General features: G+C 30.0%; 8 protein-coding genes across 8 annotated transcripts; 2 read left to right on the top strand and 6 right to left on the bottom strand.

The window, feature by feature from the left end:
- Positions 1-881: 881 nt before the first annotated feature.
- Positions 882-1,775, bottom strand: HEM25 (Hem25p; the record flags this gene model as incomplete). The annotated part of the gene is made up of 1 exon (XM_004179002.1): positions 882-1,775. One exon carries the CDS (start codon positions 1,773-1,775, stop codon positions 882-884), a length of 894 nt encoding a protein of 297 aa, XP_004179050.1.
- A 576-nt stretch (positions 1,776-2,351) lies between these two features.
- Positions 2,352-3,134, bottom strand: LYS5 (holo-[acyl-carrier-protein] synthase; the record flags this gene model as incomplete). Its single annotated transcript, XM_004179001.1, has 1 exon — positions 2,352-3,134. One exon carries the CDS (start codon positions 3,132-3,134, stop codon positions 2,352-2,354), a length of 783 nt encoding a protein of 260 aa, XP_004179049.1.
- A 431-nt stretch (positions 3,135-3,565) lies between these two features.
- INO80 (chromatin-remodeling ATPase INO80) lies at positions 3,566-8,254 on the bottom strand (the record flags this gene model as incomplete). Its single annotated transcript, XM_004179000.1, has 1 exon — positions 3,566-8,254. One exon carries the CDS (start codon positions 8,252-8,254, stop codon positions 3,566-3,568), a length of 4,689 nt encoding a protein of 1,562 aa, XP_004179048.1.
- A 1,261-nt stretch (positions 8,255-9,515) lies between these two features.
- ARO2 (bifunctional chorismate synthase/riboflavin reductase [NAD(P)H] ARO2) lies at positions 9,516-10,646 on the top strand (the record flags this gene model as incomplete). The annotated part of the gene is made up of 1 exon (XM_004178999.1): positions 9,516-10,646. The coding sequence occupies one exon, from the start codon at positions 9,516-9,518 to the stop codon at positions 10,644-10,646; it is 1,131 nt and encodes a 376-aa protein (XP_004179047.1).
- Positions 10,647-10,909: 263 nt separating this feature from the next.
- ATG20 (Atg20p) lies at positions 10,910-12,916 on the bottom strand (the record flags this gene model as incomplete). Its single annotated transcript, XM_004178998.1, has 1 exon — positions 10,910-12,916. One exon carries the CDS (start codon positions 12,914-12,916, stop codon positions 10,910-10,912), a length of 2,007 nt encoding a protein of 668 aa, XP_004179046.1.
- A 1,281-nt stretch (positions 12,917-14,197) lies between these two features.
- PHO2 (Pho2p) lies at positions 14,198-16,135 on the top strand (the record flags this gene model as incomplete). Its single annotated transcript, XM_004178997.1, has 1 exon — positions 14,198-16,135. One exon carries the CDS (start codon positions 14,198-14,200, stop codon positions 16,133-16,135), a length of 1,938 nt encoding a protein of 645 aa, XP_004179045.1.
- A 1,903-nt stretch (positions 16,136-18,038) lies between these two features.
- Positions 18,039-18,857, bottom strand: TBLA0B07060 (uncharacterized protein; the record flags this gene model as incomplete). The annotated part of the gene is made up of 1 exon (XM_004178996.1): positions 18,039-18,857. The coding sequence occupies one exon, from the start codon at positions 18,855-18,857 to the stop codon at positions 18,039-18,041; it is 819 nt and encodes a 272-aa protein (XP_004179044.1).
- Positions 18,858-21,473: 2,616 nt separating this feature from the next.
- TBLA0B07050 (Zn(II)2Cys6 transcription factor domain-containing protein) lies at positions 21,474-23,702 on the bottom strand (the record flags this gene model as incomplete). Its single annotated transcript, XM_004178995.1, has 1 exon — positions 21,474-23,702. One exon carries the CDS (start codon positions 23,700-23,702, stop codon positions 21,474-21,476), a length of 2,229 nt encoding a protein of 742 aa, XP_004179043.1.
- Between the last annotated feature and the right edge of the window lie 609 nt (positions 23,703-24,311).

The following is a 24,311-nucleotide window of genomic DNA, read 5'->3' as shown; positions in this document are numbered from 1 at the left end:
GACTACACAGTTGATCATTACCATTCAATGATGAAGGATCGTGAAACTAAGGAGAATAAAGCTCCAGCAAAGAACCCTCCTAAGAAGTGATTTGAATGGAGGGGAAATCAAATTTTTCAATATGCAATACCTGATGACTATCAAGAGGATTTTTATACCCGCTTCAATGTACTTTTTCAATAGTATCTCAAATATTTGATATCTGAGTTTTGAAGATTTTATTCATATTTTTACCATCCTCCATTATATCTGAAATATTTTAGGTCATGTTATTATGATGATACCCCTATAACACTTTTTCAATTGGACATGTGAAAGTTTCTTTTAACTGGCATGACCTTTTTTTTCTCCACTTATGTATGTCAGGTATACTTGTCAATTTCTAAGACAATATTTAAATAACTATGCCATATATAATTTATTCATTTAAATTTATTCTTTACAGTTGTTTTATTATTGATGTTATTATTTCACTTTTTATGCCAATGAAAAAAAAAAGGGTTGAACTTAACTTTTTACCCTTTATAGTTTGATACTTTTTTAAGTGAGTTCACGTCAATTATTAAACTTTCATCAAGGTTTACCTCACAAGGCTTGTCCAGCTAATCAATTATATATATATATATATATATATATATATATAGATTTATCTAGTAGTTCTTGATTGTAAAAATATTTAAATTTACATCATATTTTGTATTTTTTATTGATTATATTATCATTAGAAGTCGTGGATTTGTTATATTTATTTACATTACATGTTTTATGCTAAATATTTCATTATTGTATATAAGCTTATGTATATATCTATTAGGATTCATTAATTAGCAGTTGCTATTCTATACATTGCACGTGATTAGTTTTTCGTCATTAAAATATATTTACATTATTTTTTTAATCAACTCTTCATAAATACCCCAAGCTATCCCAGCACTTAACGACTTTCTAGTTAATCTCATGCTTAATCCGCTAAATAAGTTAATAAATTTTTCATTCCAAGTAATAAAAAATAATGTTTTATAAAAATTTTTAAATTTGGAGGGTTCCAATTGCATTCTTGTCTTAACAGTATCAAATGGTGCAGTAATTGTGGTTGCTAAACTTGCTGAAGTAGTAGCACTAATGGCATTAATCAGCGTAGAGGTTGAAGTTGTGAAATTTCCTGTCTGATCATAAGAAACAAATTTTGTAGGCATCACTATTGGTAACATTTGTTTCGATTTCTCATATAATAAAACGTATAATCCTGAATAGGGAGTATCTCTCAGACAAGTAGCTCCATATCCTTTAAAAAACCCTCGTAAACCCTCCGTTTTTGTTATATGCTTAATGGCATCTCCCAAGCTGTTATAATTAAACATTGTCGATTCATACCGAACCTTAATAACTGTAATAGGCATTGTAACATAACCAACTACCCCTCTAGATATGGCACCCGTGAATAGATTCTCACTCATACTCAATTGAGGTAAACGACTACTTTTATTGACACCAACCTCATGGTTCTTATTGGCTAGCGACGTTCTAATTGAGTTTAAACAGGATAAATATAGAGCACTACCAATAGATGTTCTTAAAGCAGAAGGAATCGTACCGCGCCATAACTCTTTTGGATGGCCTAGAGCTTTCACAACTTTGATTAATCCACCGCTTGAATCTTGCTGTAATCTAGTTTTTACAAGATCAAACGGTTGTAGAGAAACCGCAGATACTAGACCTCCACAAAAGCCTCCAATAAAATGTGATGATGCTCGGGTAGCTGGTTTTTCGCCCATTGAAGTTGTCTTGACATCTTGTCATAAATTTAATATAGATTTTAAAATGCTACATTCTTTTTACCACTTCCAGGACTTTCCATTTTAGCAAGCCTTAAAGCGCCTTTTTTCATTTTGCGATTTAAGGACAATAAAAGCTGACACAAGATTTCAAAGAAGATATGAAAAATAGAAACGTGATACAGCTCGGCAATTGGATAATATGCCTTTCTAATTGAATAGAAACCTCTAACTTAGTCACATTGTAATAAAGCTGAGTGGTCTTAAATAAAAAAAAAATAATATGATTCTTCAATTTGTATGAAACTGTTAAAAAAAAGTATGAAATGGTAAGATATGATTCAAAGAAAACTGAGAAATGATTCATGACAAAAAGAGGAAATATGCCGAGATTGAAAGTCTAAGACAAAAAAAAATCTATTGAAAATAAAAAATAACAATAAAAATAAGGATGTCACATATTATAAGATCGTATGAAGCTGAAAATATATTAATGCTACAATAATAGTTTTATAATTATTATATTAAACTTTTATTATCTTATTAGTTTGAAATAAATATCACTAAGTGATAAGATTAATGAGTTCTCAGGTAATCGCTTACCTCAGAGATTTTGATAGCTAGCTCTGAAACTTCAGGGTTGATATTATCTGACCATATACATACAGAAATAAGGCAATTGCTTTCAGTAGATTGTTTAATATATACGATACAGTCACGCCCCTTTATATGCATACTTGTGGCATATACTTTGTTATTTTTTGGTAACGGAACACTACTATAATCTAGATCTGCCAAAGTTGTTGAAAGGCCACTTCCAAGCATTTTAGAATAACTCTCCTTTAAAGTCCAAAAGAGGCAAGCATATTGTCTTGCTTCTTCTATATTCGTAAGAGATTCTAAAAGAATAATTTCTTTCTCATGAAAAGAGTCATGTAGAAGCTCTATATCTTCTAAACTATTTATCTCATCTAGATCAATGATATCAACACCGATTGGACGTATTTTATGGAAATCAGGAGCTGCATATAATGCCATAACTACGTTAGAAATCCCAGTTGACATGTTAAATTCAACCCTTCTACCATTATCCAAGTACGGTTTCCCTAGCTGATTAGCTTTGAAGATAATTTTATTTAACCGCATCCCAGTAATTTTACTTATTCCATAAAATTGAAGTAATTTACTACATAGCTTTCGATACTGATCATCCAAATTCCTATATTTTTGTATTTTATTTCGATCATTTTCTGGTAATAGATTTAAAGTCTTTGAGAAATTATCGCTCTCTTCTAGAAAAGTTTTATCTACATCAAGAGATAATAAATAGATTTTGTTTTCCAATAAATGTGTATCCATATTTATGATTCTTAAACTTGCTTGCACTTATTTGCTGAATTATATGTTCCATGTTTTTTTATCTCATCAATAAGATTGATTTGCTTTGTATCAACTACATTATTCGTAAATTTTTAAACTTAAAGGAAGCCGAATATCGTCTAGAATAATTTTAAAATTAATTTAAATAGCTAATAAATAAGACAAACAGCATAAAGTCCATTGAAAATTATGTAGTACATGCCAGGTATCTCTAGTAATTATATGAATATATTAAAATTGATATACGCATTGTTAGTTCTATATAAGATTTTTTTTTCTTCTTTTCTTAAATGAATATGCAAATATTATGTTTGTTTGTTTTTTCGCTTCTATAATTTTTTGGTTGTATTAGATATTAATGTAGTATAATTGAAGTAATTAAAAAAATAAATAAATTAAAGTTCAAAATTCTAATTATTAGATTCTGATGTCTCATCATCTTCTACATTACTAGTTTCTTTTTTAGAGTTACTTCCTTTTTCGGGGGTCTTACCATCTTCAGTAATTGTCTTTACAGTATCCTCTTTTGTTTTACCCTCCATAACAACTTGTTGAACATGTTCTTTTTGTTTGGCCCTATCTCTCATTCTTTCCTCAATAGTGCCACGCACTAATAATCTATACACTGTAACTTGTCTGGTTTGACCTAATCTATGTGCTCTATCCATGGCCTGAGAATCAATAGTAGGATTCCAATCTGAATCATAAAATACAACGGTGTCAGCTGAAGTTAAATTAATACCTAACCCACCGGCTCTAGTACTTAACAAGAAAACAAAAATATCAGGTTTCGTTTGCCAATCATGTACTAAATCACGACGATCTTCTAGCTTAGATGACCCATCCAAACGGATATAGGTGTATTGTCTATAAGTCAAATATTCTTCCATTAAATCCATCATCTTAGTCATTTGAAAATAAACCAATACACGATGATCACCCTTTTTCAATTCAACAAGTAATTGATCCAATCTTTTCAATTTAGCAGATTCAGTAATAAATCTATCCATTGATGGCATAGAAATATATGATGAAAAACTTTTGTTTAATGGCTCTGGGTACAAACCAGTAACAGGGAAGTGATCTAGTGGGATCTTTTTATTAACTAGCATATTATATTGTGTTTGACAAGGAATTTCTGATAAAGCTTGGGTAATAATCGGATTAAATAATATTCTTTCAGTTTTAATTGTTGCATTCGAAGAACCAAATACATGAAAAGAAATTGGTGGTGCTGATGCACCTGGGTGATAACTTGGAGATAACGAGTTGAAATATTGATTATCATACACTTTTTTTCTAATATTCATTAAAGAATTTAAAACTCCATTAGAGCATACCTTAGATAATCTAGATATTTGTATTTGTTTGTCGACCACGATCAAACTCTTTTTAAAGTTATCAAAAGTATGATTTGATTCGTCTTCATACTCATTATCATAAATCATTAATTTCTCAGGGAATGTTTCTTCATCTCTTAGAAGGTCTATAGCCTTCATGAAAATTGGTGTATGGGCAAACCGTGAGCATTCATTAGAATCTAATCCAGTTAATCTCTTTAAATTAACTAGTAATGAGTTGGATAATTCACTATTACCAGGTTGATGGAAGACATTAAATTTGTAATTTAGTAGTTTGTCTCTTATTTCTAAATCATTTTTGAAATTAGGCAATAAAATATCTTCAAAAATTAGTCTTGGCATATAATAGCTGATAGGATTATGTGTTGAGTATAATATATCCGAGACTTTATCTTCTCTAGTTAGAGAATGAGTTTTACCAAAATTCACAAAAGAAAATGGTGACGCAATATCAGCTCTTTCGAAAAGATCTGGATGATTACAAACTTTTCTAAATTGCATAACTGTATTAACCAAACTTTGATCAGCAATCAATTCATCGTTACCAGCGGCGTCTTCAATTGCATCATATGTGGATGAAACTTGAGATTTTAATACTTTGTATAATTTTTCTTGTCTTTGAGTTAAATCACATAGTAAATCAATTTCAATTTTATCACCTAATTCTGATTGAACATTCTTTTTAATACGTCTTAACATGAAAGGTTTTAAGATCATATGTAAACGACGTAACTGTTGTTGATTCAATTGAGTATTAGTTTCTGCGTGAGACTCAATATCCTTCGAGAACCATTCATTAAATTCATCATGGGAATCAAACAATGAAGGCATAATGAAATGTAATAGAGCCCATAATTCTTGCATGTTGTTTTGAATTGGAGTACCAGTTAATAATAATCTATTACGACAGTGGAAACTTAATAGATTTTTCCAACGAGACGATTGAGACGATTTAATAGCTTGTGCTTCATCCAAAATCATATATTGCCATTTCATCTTTTGTAAATAAGATGCATCTGATACTACCATTTGATAAGATGTAATCATAACATGAAAGGGAGATTCTTTCTTATATCTTAGATTTTTTCTATCCCAAAATTTTCTTAAAGTCTTACGATCATTAGCATTCCCCCAATAAGGCAAGATTTTAAATTGAGGCACAAATTTTGTAATTTCATTAACCCAATTATGTAAAGTTGATGCTGGAGTAACAACCAAAAATGGACCCCAAATATTATAACGTTCTGCCAAGTGTGCTAATACTGAAATAGATTGAACAGTCTTACCTAGACCCATTTCATCTGCCAAAATACCATTAATACCTTGATCATATAAATTAGCCAACCAATTCAAACCTTTCAATTGATATTCTTTTAAAGTACAAGCTAATATATTTGGTTGTTCAATATTAATATCACCTAAGGAAGTAGGGTTTTGGAAATTTAAATCTTCATCTTCATCTTCTCCTTCAACATGAGTTGTATTTGTGCCCTCTGTAGATTTAGCCATTGAATTTTCTGTATTTGAATCAAATAATCTTGTCTTTTCTCTTGATTCTCTAAGAGCATTCGATGCATTTTGAGCAGCTTTGACACGTAATTCGTTATCATCTTCATTATCGAAATCAATTGATTTAAAATCCGTTTTAATCGAATCTGTATTCTCTAGATCAACATGATCATGGTCAGATGTTGAGCTTTCAGTTTTATTACCATCATTTCCTTCCAATTCATCAGTTTTAATTTTTTTACCAATGAAATGTGAATATAATTCAGTCTGTGTTAATAAGAAATTCAATTTTTTAGTTTGTCTTTTATTTTCCCTAACTTCTTCCTCCTTTCTTGCTAATTCTAGGGCTTCCTTTTCAGCCTTTTTCTTTAAATCTCTTTCTTCTTTTTCATTCTTCTTCCAATAATTTGACATTTCTCTAATACCTCTTCTTGCTCTTGTTTGGAAATCTTTTAATTGTTTAAAATTTCTTGCTTGCCATTTTTTTGATTCTCTTGCACATAACGCAGAAGTCTTCCTGAAATTTGTTGATCTAATTGATTGTATTTGTTGCATCAATTTAGACATCTTTGAAGAATCCTTACGAGCCATATCTTTCCAGATAGAAATATAAGTATTATTATAATGTCTTTGAATTGCTTTAGCTTCTTTAACATTTAAATTCATACCATAATCAGGTAAATCCAATTTAAATAATTTTCTTTTCATACTTGAATATTCATCATCATTTTCTTCACCTTCTGAATTTCCAGCAATACTATTGTTGCCATTTTCACCTTCCATACCTTCGCCATCTGAATCAACGAATTTTCTTTTCCTTGAATCATTGTTATTTAGATTATTGTTACTATTAGTATCATCATCATTATCAATTTCAGAATTTTTATTTTTATTCTTACTATTCTTATTTAATTCTGCCAATTCTTTGGCCTTTTGTACTTCAGCTAATTTTTCTAATTTTAATTTTTCCTTTCTTTCCTTTTCTAATTTTAATTCTAATTCTAATAATCTTTTTTCTTCTAATTTTTTAGCATCATTAATTAATTTTTTCAATCTTCTAACATGATATTGTTTTAAAGTAATTTTAATAATGATTTTTTTATTAGTTGGTTGATAATTTGTTACGATAGCATTAGTAAATCTTCTTTTCCTAATCTTAATAATTTTATTTTTATTAACCATCTTGTACAATTCTTTTGATATTAAATTATGACTACTATCAATGGTGACAGTTTTATTTAAAGTATTAGTAGAATTGATTTGATTGATTTGAGATTTGGTCATGCTTGGATGGAAATCTTTATCATCAGTATCTTTGTCAGTATACTCAAGAGGAATCATATCATCTTCCGGTAGTTCATCATCATTATGAATTGTATCTTCGTCATCTTCTTCATTTTCTATCACTTTATGATTTTCCGTTTCAAAATTTTCATCTTTATTAATTTTCTTAGGAGATTGATTATTATTAGCATCGTTATCAGCATCATCAATTTTATGATTTTGAATATTATTATTAGTAGTTGTAGTAGTCGTAGCAGAATGATCGCTAGTGATATTTGAAGAAGATGAAGAAGATGAGGATGAAGTTGATGGCCGATCAGGTGATTCTTGCTTGTCATTTGTAGTTGAAGCACTATTATCAATTGTAGTGGTATCAGTAACTTGTGTGTTATTCAACAATTCCAATTGTCGTTGTCTTTCTTGTTTCAATCTTTGTTCCAGAAGTTCAATTTCTTTTGTTTCCAATTGATACAACTCTGCGATACTTGTTAGTAATGCATTAGGTTCCTTAGCCATTGTATTCCAATCAGTTATTAATTCGAATTCTTGTAAATTGATATATTTCCAATTCTGATAATTGAATTCTAAATTATCTCGATTAATGAGTTTTTTGAAATTATTATTCAAATGTTTTAAATATTTTTTTTTCAAAGCTTCTTCATTCACTTCATCAATATCATCAGTAGTAGCAGCAACAATTGCATTATCTTTCTCCATAACTGAGTTGGATATATCATCATCGTTATTAAGCTCTTGTATCAGCGGTTTCTTATTGATCTTCTTAGTGTTAGAAATACTTTTGTTTGCAGATAGCGTTGTAGAAGTATTACTATTACTACTACTACTAGTGCTACTAGTGCTACTAGTACTACTACCATTAGTAGTAGCTACCATAGGTGTGGTGAAATCTCTATCCTCTTTATTTAACAAAGAAGCCAGAGACATTGGAATATGAAATTAGTCTTGGATTAGTTCTAAATGGCAATGATGATCACAACACAAAGGGGAGCTAACCTATCGTCACTTACCAAATGAATTGTGTATTGTGTATTGTGTATTGTGTATTGTGTATTGTGTATTGTGTATTGTGTTTATGTTTGTGTTAATATAAAACTATAGTACTGTCCTTCTAAATGTAATGGCAAACAAACAAGCAAACAAACAAACTAACTTAACTTATCTTGACTTATCTTGTTACAACCTCAAATATAAAACACACTCACACATATACTAGACACAAGATATATTAAATCAAAATAAAAAAGAAAAAAAATATTTACAAATAAAAATTACAAATTAAAAAAAACTAAAAGAAAAAAAGGTCGAAACAAGACATCCAACAATCACCTAATCACTTGTTTTAGAAGTTCTTTCTTATCAAGTTTTAGTAAATGACACTCGCAATGTTACTAATTGGATAAATTACCATTTCCATGATTTTACAATTTTACCATTTTACAATTTTACCATTTTACCCAATCCCAAAATCCTTTTCGTTTCCTTTTTGCCATAATCTCTGTGTAGTTGCGTTGTTTGCTCCGTTCAATAAAGCCGGGCAGCCTTTTCTTGCTTTCGTAGCGTTGCTCGTTGTTGGTGAGCTCTACAAATGGTGAAATCGTGATTTAGTTGAGTGAGATTGTTTATTTAAAAAACCACCACACGATGAGAAAAGACAAACAAGGGGAGTGTTTGAGAAGTTACAAGTAGATATTGTGGGGTTACTACATTAGAAGAGTGAGTTTAGATATACTACTAATTTATGCATGTATATTTGAAAATATATATATATTTATATATATTTATATATATATTTTATTATCATAGTAAATTTAAATAGTGAAATTCAAATTACGGGTCTGTTAGTTTTCGAACAGAGGATAGAGGATTTTGATCAAGATTTCTTTTATTTGCCTGCTGCGCCACAGCTTAATAGAAAAAATAAATCATGAGCAAAAATGTGACTGACCCAGATTTCACGTGACTGAAATAGATGATTCATGATTTCCCTTTTTAACTTCGGAAAAACCTGACATTTTTCACTGTAATTAATATATGTCATTATTGGTTAAGCAAAAAGCTCATCGATAATTAATTATAAAGGCTACAAGACATTCACATTTATTTTTATTTTTTTTTGTCAAAAATGTGAATAAGTATATATATATAAATAGTTTACAGTTAACCAAGTTACTCTTGACCCTCTAAGATGTCTACTTTTGGTACGTTGTTCCGTGTCACTACATATGGTGAATCTCATTGTAAATCTGTCGGTTGTATAGTTGATGGGGTACCACCTGGATTAACTTTGGATGAATCTGATATTCAACCACAATTGACTAGAAGAAGACCTGGTCAATCAAAACTATCCACACCAAGAAATGAAAAAGATAAAGTCGAGATTCAATCTGGTACAGAGTTTAAAAAGACTTTGGGTACACCTATTTCCATGATTGTAAAGAATGAAGATCAAAGACCACATGATTATTCAGAAATGGATGATTATCCAAGACCTTCTCATGCTGATTTCACCTATATGGAAAAATATCATTTAAAGGCTTCCTCGGGTGGTGGTAGAGCTTCTGCTAGAGAAACAATTGGTCGTGTCGCAGCTGGTGCCATTGCTGAAAAATTCTTACAACAAATTTCCAATGTGGAAATTGTTGCCTTTGTAAGTCAAATTGGTGAAGTTAAAATGGATAGAAATCCATTTGATAAGAATTTCCATCACCTATTAAATACTATAACAAGAGATAAAGTTGATGCTACAGGTCCAATTAGATGTCCAGATATTGAAAAAGCTCCATTAATGGTTAAAGAAATTGAAAAATATAGAGGTCAAATGGATTCTATTGGGGGTGTAGTTACATGTGTAGTGAGAAATGTACCAACTGGGTTAGGTGAACCATGTTTTGATAAGTTAGAAGCTATGTTGGCACATGCCATGTTATCTATCCCAGCTTCCAAGGGGTTTGAAATCGGATCTGGGTTTGCAGGTGTGGAAATCCCTGGTTCTAAACATAATGATCCATTTTTTTTCGATAAGGATTCTAATAGATTAAGAACTGTCACAAACAATTCTGGTGGGATCCAAGGTGGTATCTCTAATGGTGAAAACATTTATTTCTCAGTTCCATTCAAATCAGCAGCCACTATTTCACAAGAACAACATACTGCTACATTTGATGGTAAGGATGGGGTCTTGGCTGCTAAAGGTAGACATGACCCATCTGTAACTCCAAGAGCTATTCCAATTGTGGAAGCTATGACAGCTTTAGTCTTGGCAGATGCCGTTTTAATTCAAAAATCAAGAGAATTTGGTATGAATGTGGTTCATTAGAAGGAAAGTTATCTAGATAAAAAAAAAAAATCGTAATTGAATGTGGTTCATTAATTAATTAACTAAAAAAAAAAGAAAAAAAAAATTAGATTACATAATTGTGAAGTCATAACTTGAATGTGGTTCATTAACGAATTGTATAGATGGTTTAAGAACATTGATATATATATATATATATAAATATCCCGATATTTAATTAGAAATTGAAGTTTCTTGTATGTATATTTGGACAATTGTACTTCCTTGCTCTCTCCTCTGGTTTATTACTCCTTTTCTTTCCAATCTTTCCAATATTCTAAATTTTTTTGAGAATATTCTTTCATATATTTACAATAATTTTTCAAAATAATATTAATTTCATTTTCTCTTTCCATAGAAAATTTTTTCAATTGATTTTTTTCAATAGTTTCATTAATGATTTTTAGATCATGATCACAAATTTCCTTCATTTCCATTAAATTATTTATATCGTTATTTAAGTTTTTAATTTGTGTTTCCAAATCAATATCTTGATAATTAATACTTTCCTTCACTTTATTGGCTAATTTATTAATTGAATTGAAAAATTTATTACTATAAGTCTTGGAAATTGGATCAGGATTTTCTAATGGAATTGATTTATGTGATGTTGATATTGTAGTGTCATTTGAAATTATTGTATCATTATTATTATCATTATTATTATTATTATTATTATCATTATTATTATTTGAAATGACTTTTTTAATATCTTCATCAATCTTTTGTTCTTCTTTCAATTGTTTCATGCATTTATTTAATTGGGATTCTTTATGTTTTAAAGATTTGATAACCATATCTCTTTGTAAACTTTTCAATTTTCTATATTTAATTAATTCTCTTGCAGAAGTGGCCATTTGAACAGTTTCATTTAATGGTTCATTAATATTATAATAAAGCATTGTCACTAGGGAATCTAATTGGATTGAATTATCTTCAAAGATTCTACTGAGTAAACCCAAATCTTCAGCCAGTACTGCATTAATGCTTTGATTATTAGCGAAATCTCCCAAGATTTGACTCAATTCTTTATAATCATTTTTTTTATCATATAACATTTTAGTTAAATGACGATTATATTTATATAATCCATTTTTCAAATAATATTCATATTGTTTATAATCTTGTTCAATTCTATTAAAATTGGAATTCCCCAATTTCTCATCATCATCAGTTGTGGAAGTTGTAGTGGTTATATTTGTATTTGTATCTGAATCATTTTTGGATGATGATATATTATTTGGTGGTGTTATACCCTGTACTTGAGCTTGTGAACTTTCTTGAAGTTTCTTGGAATTAGTTTCCTTATTTCCTCTCAAAAGATGAGAACTTGTTGATGAAGAATGAGAAAGAGTTGGTGTTGGTAATGAAATATGGATTCTTGTTGTATTTGTGGGATCTATTGGATTACATTGTAAGATGTTCTTAGGTAATGATGTAAAAGTTGGAGAACTATTTATGAAATCATTCCAATTTGGATTGATTGGATCCAGAAAATCATAGATTAAAGTGGTTTGAGAAATTTCATCATCTTGAATTAATTTATTCAAAAAAATTGTTAACATGGTGATTCTATGTCGTATTAATTTTTCATCATTAGAACTAACTTTACCATTAATGATGGAAAAGGTCAAATCTGATGTAATTTGTTGTGGTATTTGTTCTGGTGGTAAGATATATTTGGCCTTGGAACCTGTTAAAGCTTTACCATAACTCTTTATGGATTGCTTTTCTGGTATTGGAGGAATCAAATTCATGGGGAAAAGTCTTAATAGAAGATATCTTAAACTTTCAAAATTACTATATCTTCTACGAACAACTTGATCCCCATACCTAATGGAATAAGCAATGAAGGATCTTCCTTGACCTTCTGAAACTTTATTTGCCTCTGGTATTATTATTTTTTTTTTATTTTGAGTTTTTGATGTGGTAGTATGGTTAATTGCCAAAATGTCATCTTCGTTTGTTGCTTCGCTCGTTATTTTGGATCTATTTTTGTTGCTATTGTATATATCATTTGGATTTTGTGGGACGATTCTCTTGGGATGAATGGTTTGGGTATCTTGTAAGAAATTATCAGAATCAGCCCCTAAAAATGGATTATCTTGTTGCAATAATTCAGTATGAACTAATGATGGATTGTCATTTGATGAGTTGTCATCACCTTTTAATAGATTCTCTTTCGAAGAAGAATCATCAATTTTTAAATCTTCTATAGATGGATTTTCCTCCTTAGTAATCTTTGAGTCCATCTTGATCTAAAGGTTTGCTAAACGAATATGCTATATTTGTGAGGATGCTAATTCTCTCTCTCGCTCTCTCTCTGTTGTGAAGATGCTCGTACGAGTATGGTTGTTGTTTGTTTGTTTTAATCTATGTATACATATATAAGGGGGATTTCTTTAATCTCATCTTCGTTTCAGTTTTGAAATGTTTTTTTAGGAAAGTGTGTCACGTGGCTTCCCGCCGAGAATCGTATTCTAATTAAAGGGAATGTTAATGACAAGTATTATTTGTGTTATGATAATATTCAAGATGTAGTGGCTGGATAGTGTATGATGGGAGAATATTGAGTGGAATGACGATTTTAAATATGTCGTAATGTTTATATCGGAGAAAACACGAACAAGATAAGCAGTATGCAATGGATTATTATGTATTGTATTATATAATAATGAAAACTAATTAATTTAGAAAAAAAAAAATGTAAAAGTGTATTTAACTTTAGAGCGTATATAATCTACAACACACAAATTTTTTTTTTATGTGTGTGTCGAAATATATATTTCTATAAGCAGCGGACATATCATATCATATCATATCATATCATATCATATCATATCATATATATATATATATATATATGCTAACAATAATAAATCATAATGGCATAATGGCCCAATATTGAAAGAATATAATAAGGATAATCATGTAAGAAAGAAATTCGAGACGCGAGACGATAAAAAAAAAGGCTCAGTGTCCGGAACGGCCAAGGTCTTGTCCGACGGTAGAGTGTCCGGGGGGTAGAAAAGCATTCCATGGTGTCCGGCTGTCCGGCTGTCCGGCTGTCCGGGCCCTTGTCCGAGATAACCATGGCAGTGTCCGAACGTCCGGGTGTCCGATGCTCATCTCTCCTGTCCGAAGTTACCATGGCAAGTGTCCGGGTAAGCACCCCTCCAGCCACCGCCGCCAAAATTCGAACCCGCGACCAAAACTTTCCAATCAGATTTCCAAATTTCCAAATTTCCAAACCCGCTGGCCAGCCAAATCGCATCGCCGCACCCCACGTAGAACCCAAAAAAAAAAAAAAAAAAACGAAAACCGAAACCTACGCCCCGTTTACCGCGCATTGTGTCTCTCTGCTTACTTTTCTTTTTTTTCTTTGCTGTACTTTACTTTGCTTTGCTCTTCTCTTCCTCAGCTCGCGATTGTGTTTTCTTTATCGGTGCACGAAACAAGAACAGAAGACCATATGATATTTCAAATGATATATTTCAACAATCTTATAATTTATATAATTTATTTAAAAAAAAATGAAAACAGATGACCTCGACACATATAATCATCAAGAAAATCAAATATCACTCATGTCAGGAAGCAGTTTTACTGGAGAACCGAACTTCGATGGGATATTCGGTTCAGACTTCAACTTGCTGGATACAACAAACATCCAAGATTCTCACACATCCCTCCACGAAACACAACAACCGAATATACATGAACAACAGCAGCAGCATGAATCTCAAAACTCGATTCAGAATACATCGCAACAGCACCAGCAGCGACCCATACAAGATCAGAATAATACGCCAACTTCTACAACTCAAGTAAGTGGTGGTGGTGGACCCTCCACCACTTCAAATCCTGGTGCTTCTTCGTCGCAGGACCAATCTGTAAATACAAACACACACAGACAAAAGAGAACAAGGGCCACGGGGGAGGCATTGGACCTGTTGAAACAAGAGTTTAAACTCAACCCAAACCCAAACTCCAAACGGAGAAAGATGTTGTCTGAATCGACGGGTTTGCCAGAGAAGAACGTTCGAATTTGGTTTCAAAATAGAAGAGCTAAAGTTAGAAAATCAGAACAAAGTATTGGTATTTCCAACATCCATCAGTCCGGTACAGTTGCCTCTGTTACTCCCAATACCGCTTCAGCGTCAGGCGCTCCCACTACAGCGACTTCCCCACCTATAATACAACAAAACATTTTGACGTATTTCGATAGAATACAACCTTCTTGTAATAAGAGTTATTATTTCATAGACGTTTGTTCCATAACCGTCGGTACTTGGAACAGAATGAAAAGCGGGGCTCTCACAAACGATAATTTACCAACCATTAGAAACTTATCCAACTTATCTCCTTTCTCAATCAATAATTTAATGTCAAACACCACAGATTTGATGGTGTTAATATCAAATAAAAATTTAGAGATTAATTATTTCTTCTCTGCAATGGCAAACAACACAAAAATCTTATTCCGAGTATTCTTCCCAATCTCTTCCATAATAAATTCTTCTTTAATATCAGAATCATCTTCTACTTCATCTTCGTCTGCCTCTTCTAATTCGAACAGCAATAACAACACCGAAAATGAGCCAATTAAATTTGGTGAATTGAAACTCAATCTTTCCAAATCACCAAATTTTGCAGTATATTTCCTAAGCAACTCCAATGATCTAACGGCAAACCAATGGTCCATCTGTGATGATTTTTCAGAGGATAAACAAGTCAGTGAAGCTCATTTGAATGGTACAAACATCCCTCATGTCTTGAAAGGTTTACAATCTTCATTAACGTATATGAATTCGTTGGTTCTAAAACATAACACTTCGGCAACTACAAATAATTATACAACTAATATAAAGGATAACAGTTTGAATTTACAGGAGTCTACAAATCATTCTTCCACCAATAATAACAACAACAATACAAATACAAACTCCACGGCAACTGCAAATAATTTCTTAGATATGCATCAAGGGTTTTTCGATTTTAATCAAAACTCAACAGGTTTAACTCCACAATCTTCCAATCATTATGAATCAACAACTAAAACTTCAGCTCAAAATTCAAATCAGAATTCAAATCAAAATTCTTCTTTACATGCTTCAATTCAAAGCACTTCAAACCAATCTCCAATAAATAATTATCACACAACAACAAACTCTTCTTCACATACAACCCCTTCAAACCACCTACAGATGCAAATACATAACCATTCCACTTCAAATAATAATAATTTCAACCAGATGCAAACACAACCTCAATTCCAACATCAAATGCAAATGCAAAACCAAATGCAAACTCAAATTCAAAACCAAACGCATCAGCAAAATAATCTTTATAATGCAAACGCAAGCCTGTCGTTAAATAACGTTCAATCAATCCATGATCTGCATATACCCAACACTCCGGATTTTTTCCAATCAAACACTGAATTGAATGATACTTCCAAATGGCTATGACCTTACAACTACGAAACTTCCGTCTCACCTTAACTTGTCCCGTTTTGTAACTCAAAACGGTCAGTTTTCACTACCACATTGTATCATATTCTTCATCTTTTTTTTTGTATTCTACTCTACTTTTTTTTTTTTACTTTTTCATTCCTAGTCATCTTCCATAACCTACCTACTTACCTACCTACCTACCTACCTACCTACCTACCTACCTACCTACCTACCTACCTACCTACCTACCTACCTACCTACCTACCTACCTACCTACCTACCTACCTACCTACCTACCTACCTACCTACCTACCTACCTACCTACCTACCTATAATTGTTTGTTATTTTCATACCTTATTGCCTTTCTTTGACATGGTTCATTGTCTCGCTTTATGATACCTTATCACCCTACTTTATCACATCTCATTGCTTCTTATCGTTTCGGCTCACTACTTCTCCTCATATCACATTCGTGCACACGCACACACACACACACACACACACACCACATCACCTCATCTATTCCTATTATTATATACATACATTTTAGATTTTATAAATTTTATCTTACTAAAAGATGAAAAAAAAAATTAAAATTAAAAAAAGTTCAAAAAAATTTAGATCATTATCGTCTCCACGTCTCATTTAATTTCATCTTCTTAAAAAATATCCTTAAATAAAAAAAGTATTCTATATATTCATTACAACCACATCAAGACAACTATTCAATTTTCTATCAACGTAATTTTAATCAATATCTTTATTTTATCTTTTTGCTGAATTATTTTTGTTTTTTTATATATATATTTTCTATTTAACTATATTGTGTCATATAAAACCAAGTGGCACCTTATGTACCTTCAAGTAAGATCACATGCATAGGAAGGCAAGAGCAAATTTGTTGGAAAATCCTATACTGGAATAATATAAGAACCGAACCCAGGTAGAAGCCTAAACCATGCATACCACTTGTTTGGAGCTGTTTCCTATGAGTAGTTACTTAAACTGGAAATGGATATGAAAAACTTGATCTGGTTTAGTGCGATTGTATTTCTACAAGCAGTAACCTAATTAACCACCATGAAATATTTATAGCATTACGAGTAAGTTGAAACCCAACTATATTGGTTTAATAGCTTTAAAATAATTGTAATTAAATCAATTTGTTAATTTTAATTAATTGATTTATTTCAACAGACATTAAAGAACACAAAGAGAATGGGAAATAACAAAAGAGCTTTGAATACTTTCATGCTGAATAAAACTATTCACTAAGAAATATATATAAATATATGCATATATGTATGTTTGTACTAGTTTATTTTAATATTTTAATATTTTTCATATATCATACTTTCCTTTTTAGGATAAACCACGTCACTCGAGAAGGTGAACTCCGCGGCAAATGTTTGCCTATTTCCTAAAACTGTGATTATTAAACTAAACAGGACTGTAGCGTCTGGAAAAAGAAACTTTTGACACCAAATTAGAATATCGGCTCTAATAATGATTAAAAGGGGATAAACAGAGCTGAAAATAGTATTTTCAATTTATTTTCCCCTATTCTGGAAATTTGGCTTTTTCTTTTAAAGTGTGTAAGTAAAGTTGAAAAAAAAAATGAGTCAAAAATAGGGAAAACTGAAAACGGAATTGTAATTCCGACTTGCCTTATAACAATGGAGAAGGAATCAATGAATATATATGTTATAGTAAAGCTGTACGATAATATCGAATACAATCTGATATATCCATTTGAGCTAATGTATAGACGTTTAGTAAATGAGAATATTGATAATAAATAAAACACTATAAAATCTTGCTATAGATTACGTGTCAAAAACTTAGGTACTGCTTAAATTGTAAAAGTTTGTTTTATTAGTTGGAAGTTCTTTTCAATTGAAAAAATAGTTTAATTTGTTAATCAAGTTTTTTGTCATCAATTTCTTTCAACTTTTCTTGAGAAAAAGTTAAATGAATTAATGTATTAGAAAAATATAATGTAATCAAACTGTAAGGGATAGGGAAAAGTAAATCTAGAATAATAATTCGAGAGGTGGAAACACTTCTCAAACTTGCAAATAAATATGGTATAATAAATTTACCTACAATACAAAATGATAATAAAACGATTGTTTTCGATAAATCATTAGGGTCTTTGTTATTTGAAACTACTTGTTCCTTGTCGTTTTGTAAATTTATATCTTGAACTTGAGTGTTTAAACTTGTAGGATTAAAATACTGTTGTAAATATAAACTTAATTCAATAAGAATCAATATCGTTTTCATTAAATAAATAACCCAAATAATTGGTTTCCATATTGGTAATTTTTTTAATATACTTAATGATATCATTAAAATGATACAAAAAAAATTTTCTAAAAGATTTAAATGTGAAACTCTTATACATAATGGTACATCTCTGGAATTTTCGTCTTGTTTAAAACCTAAGACTGGAGTAGATAGTATCTTTCCATTAAAACCAGTTGGGTGTGAAATCAAATTCTTGGCAGATACTCTTGCTGCAGATTGAGCAGTGGAAGAATAATAAGATTCCAAGTAAGGGGTAGAAGTTAAGAAAAGAGGTACTTTATTTCTTCTTTTTAGATATAACAGTTGAGTTCTAAATAATTGATTCATACGAGGGTTTAAACCTACAAACCAACCTGAAAAAGTAGGTTTCGATAGACCAATCCCTTGAGTAGAGCGATGGGTAGGGTCCTGTTTTATTCCAAACATTATTTTTTTTTGATAACTTAATAGTGTATATCTGTATTAGCCATTAAAGTTGTTCGCAAATGTATAGTCTTTTATTGTTGTCCTTTGTTTCTTTGTCCTTTGTTTCTTTGTTTGTCATTCGTCTTTTGTTTGTTTCTTTGTTGTTTTTTCTGATTACTAAACAAACAATAAAGGGTGAACTGATGTTTCAAGACGTCTCGGCATTGCTTAAGTATAGGAATTCTGGGGAAGATTTCATATAAAAATAGACTGTCTCGGAATCTATCGGACTTTTGGGAGATTAAGACTCATCTGGCATTGGTTGCCATAGAAACTTGTCAAGTGACAGTAAAAAAAATAAGACGGTAAACATGGTACGTAGTGATCGAGAGAGTAGTTGAAGCTGTTTTAAAGAATTTGTTGGTGTTTCAAAAATAAAAATATCTTGACAAATTTGGGTAGAAGGTGTTCAAAAAGTGGGGGAAGTGGCAGATTGTTTGAATTTCAAACACAATCGGATTTCGTTTAAGTCAAAAAATTGACATCTTTTTTTGAATACTATACATCTTGTCAGCCTAAATACTGATGACGTTCCCATTACGATAACCTTGAAAGTGATGGGGGAGGGGAGGAGCAATCGGATCACTTAATCGATTGAACCTTTGTTGAAACATGGGAAAAGTTTACCTGTTTTGAAATTAAGCACTAATCTTTTTCAAGATTCGAGTCGGTCAGTCACGATACTTTACTTTTTTTGATTTTCCAATTTTTGTAACTTTTCCAATTTTAAATTTGAATTTGACTCCTCAAAATTGTTGCTGACTCGTTTCATGCCTTGGAGGTTCTACCCCAAACTAGCAATTTTAAAATATTTCCTAAATTGTATGTCATCAGACCATCTATTTCGTGGCTGGAAAAATTCCGTGGAAATACGCCCCTAATTTTATCATCTCTTTGCAATTGCCTATAACCCTTAGTGAAAAATGCCATCCGATATCAATTGCATATTGGTATCATATTCCTAACGTAACGGTAACCGTAACTTTCTACTTTGTTGGTAGAATAAAGTTGTTAAACATAAATGAAAGTTTTCCTTCACTTACTGGTCGTCTCTAAAACTGGCAGAGCTTGAGACCAAACAAAGGAACCTTGAATTATCCAAAAATAAACATTTGTCAAATCCAATTTAAAAAATAAATATTGATCAATTTACTGGTCAATGACTTATTTTATTAAAGTATCGTTCGACAAAAATAAAAAATATATTCCGGAGTTTCCTCGTTCAGGAAAAGATTTCTAAATCGAGGAATTAATTACCTCTATTTCTATCGGTGATATAGAGTCACAGCATGATCAAAAGAAATAAATAAATAGAAACTTAATCAACCTTAATTTGATTGTTTATTTTAAATTAAATCTATGGGTGATTTTTTTTTTAGACAAATTAATCAATTAAGGCTACACTACCGTAAGATTTGTTCAAAAAGAAGATCATCCAATATAGTAATATTATCGATTCATTTCTGTATCTAATCTGGGAAAAATCTACAACAAAAAAATAGCATTGACGTGACTTAAAGTACAAATATTTCCAGATTAAATAGGAACATCTATAAAGGAAACATATTCCTATTTATCCGTGCCTGAGCTTATATAATAACTCCGATTGCTAAACTGATTTCATACCAGATAATAATTGAGATATGGCCAGTTTTTTTTTGATACCGATAAAGCTTTGATCTAGAACAGAAAATAAACCTAAAAATCTTATCTTGTAGATTCGTTGTTTTTATTTTGTGCTTTTGTAGATTGGAAAAGTTGTTTTTTTCAAATAGTCTAAAAGGGTTTTTCTGAGTCGATTGTGTCTTAAACTTTTTTTCTAGATGTTGTTTTTTGAATCATTTTGGCGTTGAGAAAAATATCCCAAAATACTTCATATTCTATTGTCTATGAAACATCTCAATGAATTTTTGTAAAAAAAAGGTATTGGAGAAGATAGCCCACTAGTAGTTATAAGAAATCAGGCTTTTAAAAGAGCCAATTGCTTAAAAACAACTTGCATAATCAATTGCTGAAAAACAGCTTGCACAATTAATTGCTTTACGATCGTTAGTTTAAGATCTTGCCCCCTGGTAGAATTTTTTCTTCAAGAATGAATTTTATAGAACGGAATGGTACTAAATGAAAAAAGCAAAGAAAAACAATCTTATATGTAGGAAGAAGGAAGAAATAAATCATTGTATATGCATTTAATTAATAATATTGGAAAAAATAAAGATAGTTAAATACTTAATAATAATGGCAAAAAAAAGTAAGATCGTTAAATTTTAAAAGAATATTAAAAAAAAAGTACAGAAATACATAACAAAGTAATGAGAAAAAAAATATGACATTAATTATAAAAATTAACAACTATCCATGATGGAATGAAGAAAAGAAAAAAAGAACACGTCTACAACTAATGCACTGACTAGAACAATAAGTTTGTTTGGTTTTTAGTGTGGTAACCCAATGATGAGGTTACTACCAAATATGCAAATTCCTTGTATAGTTAATTATTTTATTTTATTTTTTATTTTTTATTTTTATTTTTATTTTTTTGACAAATATTATTAATAATAACTAGCTTCACTAAAGCTAGGATATTGGAAAATCACATTCGTATTCTGTTAAATGTTCGATTTTGTTTTCCTTTATCATTTTATTCAATGCATCCAATTTACCTATCAACCTTGAAGCTAAGAAAATATATGAATTAGAATATTGTTTTAGAATTCCATAAAACCCATTAAACAACGTCTCATGATGAGAAATTCTTGAAATTAAAGCTGGAATATAAAGTGCCCACAAGGATACAGTGCCAGTACTTACAGTTTCAGGCATTGAATTCCAAATAGTTAAAATTGAAGTTAAAAGATTGATGATTTTTTCACTATTTTCAAAGCTTGGAGTAATGAAAAATGTTCTGATATAAACTTCCAAAGTCAACTGACTAACGTTATGACAATTTGTTAAAATTAAATGCAATCTGGGATTAGTTTCTTGAATATCTTGTAAACAAGTTTGTAAATCATTATAAGAAGATAAATTCTCCAATTTAGTTAAAATTTTTTCACCAAATAAATTAAATTTTTGTTTAATTGATGTAGTCTTGTTGAAGAATTTAAACAAAATTATATTAAAACCTGAAATGTTTATACCTTTGGCTTTCAATTTTACAATCTCTAAAGTAATAGATCTAAGAATTGGATGTAGAGTGATCATATATCCAGTTAAGATATTATATTTTTTGCCAATTAGGCATGATGGTAAATAAGAGGATTTAGCAAAAAGAAAACTTAGAGATTTATTGCTTGAAATTGCACCACCTTCATCACAAATTATCCAATTCAATAATTCAGTATAACCAATAAAGGTCTTTGAGTATAAATATGGAGCACCAATACCATTGGCTGAAACTTTTTGGTTTTCCAAATCTAATAAATCCTCAGTAATTCTAATTAGTCTAGTCATTTCTCTTACATGAAGTCTCCAAGTTGGATTACCCCCAAACTTATTACCTTTAAATAATATGGCAGAAAACAATACTAAAAACAAATAATCTTCAGAACTTGATAAATTTTGAACATAATCATTGGCAAATTTTAAACAGACTTCAAGAGTTGGTAATCTAACATAACGATCCCAACTAGCTGCCAATTCTAATTGATTACTTTTAGTATATTCAGCTTTTAAAAATGTAGAAACTATATATCTCATTGCTTGTTGTAACTCAGTAGATTTAATCAGTATAGATTTCAAATTTGAGATGTAATTGGAAAATACAGACGGTAAAGTACATTTAAAAGTTCCATTTGCAATAAAGTAGGCAAAAGTTCTCCAGCAATATTTCATTAAGATTACATCATCTAAATTTAAAGTATTTAAAACATCTTTTGTATTGCCATTCATATTTTTGATAATATTTGCAATTGGATCATTTTCCAATAATAAATGCAAACTTTTTTTTTTATCATCCAACATATCTTCCTTATTTAGATCGTCACATGTTGTTTTGAAAGTAGTTTTGATTAAATTTTCTATATCACTTTTGTAGGTTTCAGTAGAGCAATCGAATGAACTATCAATAGCAACTTTTACAGTGGAAAGATCCGAAGTATTACTTAATGTAATTGAGGAAGTTCTTTGGTCAAAATCGAAATTTAATAATTTTAGTAAATTTAAATCTGACTGGACGAAAAAAGTAAATACATTAAAATAAGTTTGTCTTTTATTATCATTAATATCTGAATAATTCAAACCTGAGTCTGAAGATGATCTTGGTTTATTTTCTAATAAATTTTTCAGAGAAGGATAATTTCTTTTATAATAATTGTCTTCTAAAATTGTATCATCCTTGGATTCTTTTTCAAACCAATTTTTTAAAAATTCATGATGATTAATTCTTTTTGATATAAAATTAGATTTATTTACAAATTTAATTCCTTGCCTTGAAGAATAAGATTTTTTATTTGTATGAATATTATTATTATTATGATGCTGATGAAGATTATTAGTGCTATGAGAATGAATAAGATGATTCGAATTATTGGTTGTAAAATTTGTAGATTGAGATAAATTACGGGCAGAACTGATTTTAATTATATTATTTCTTATATTATCACCATATTCACATTCTAAATTCATTCTAACACATCTGAAGCATTCTGGTTTTTCTTCAGTACATTTTACATGAGCTTTTTTACAAAGTATGCAACCATTTCTTGAATAACTATTATAAGATTTTCTTCTATAGGGTTTTTGATATGAGCTTGTTGATGGGTTTGAATCTGATGGTAAAGGTTTGCACATTGTTTGCACGCCCATTCCTGAATTAATAAAAATATGATTTAAATATCTTTGGTATTACTATTTGAAATATTGAATATATTGAATTTATTTGAAAATATTGGCAGGTTTTTTTAATAAATAATAGAGAGTATGATGCAAAAAGTTACAAAATAAAAAAAAATGTAATAATAAGATAAAAAAAAATAGTTGAATATATGAATAAATGAGATTTTCTCTATATGATAAAAATAGCAATTCAATATAAAAATATTTTGAATGCTCTTGTTATAATATTATTTATTTTTTTTTTTTTTTTTGTATTATTTAATTTTATTTTAGGAAAAAAAAATGCCTATCACCCAAATAAAATTCTCGAAAGCGTATATTTTTTCTACTTTATAATAAAGAAACGTTGAAAGTTCAAAAATATCAATAACTTAATGATAAGATCTTGAAATAGATCTAAAAAATATAAAAAAAAAATATAATTCTTGAAAATATGACAGTAAAAAGAATTTTTTTTTAGGTTCTGTATTGTGAAATAAAGGCTATTATTTATAATAATGAATGGCGAGGAACTTTTTAAGAAGAAGAAGAAAAAAAATTAATATTAAATAATAATAATAATGATAATAATGCGAATTA

This window comes from Henningerozyma blattae, chromosome 2 (genome assembly GCF_000315915.1).
Source record: "Henningerozyma blattae CBS 6284 chromosome 2, complete genome".
Taxonomy (NCBI): Eukaryota; Fungi; Ascomycota; class Saccharomycetes; order Saccharomycetales; family Saccharomycetaceae; genus Henningerozyma; species Henningerozyma blattae.
Note: the sequence above shows the minus strand (reverse complement) of the source record. Positions and strands in the feature narration are given on the sequence as shown.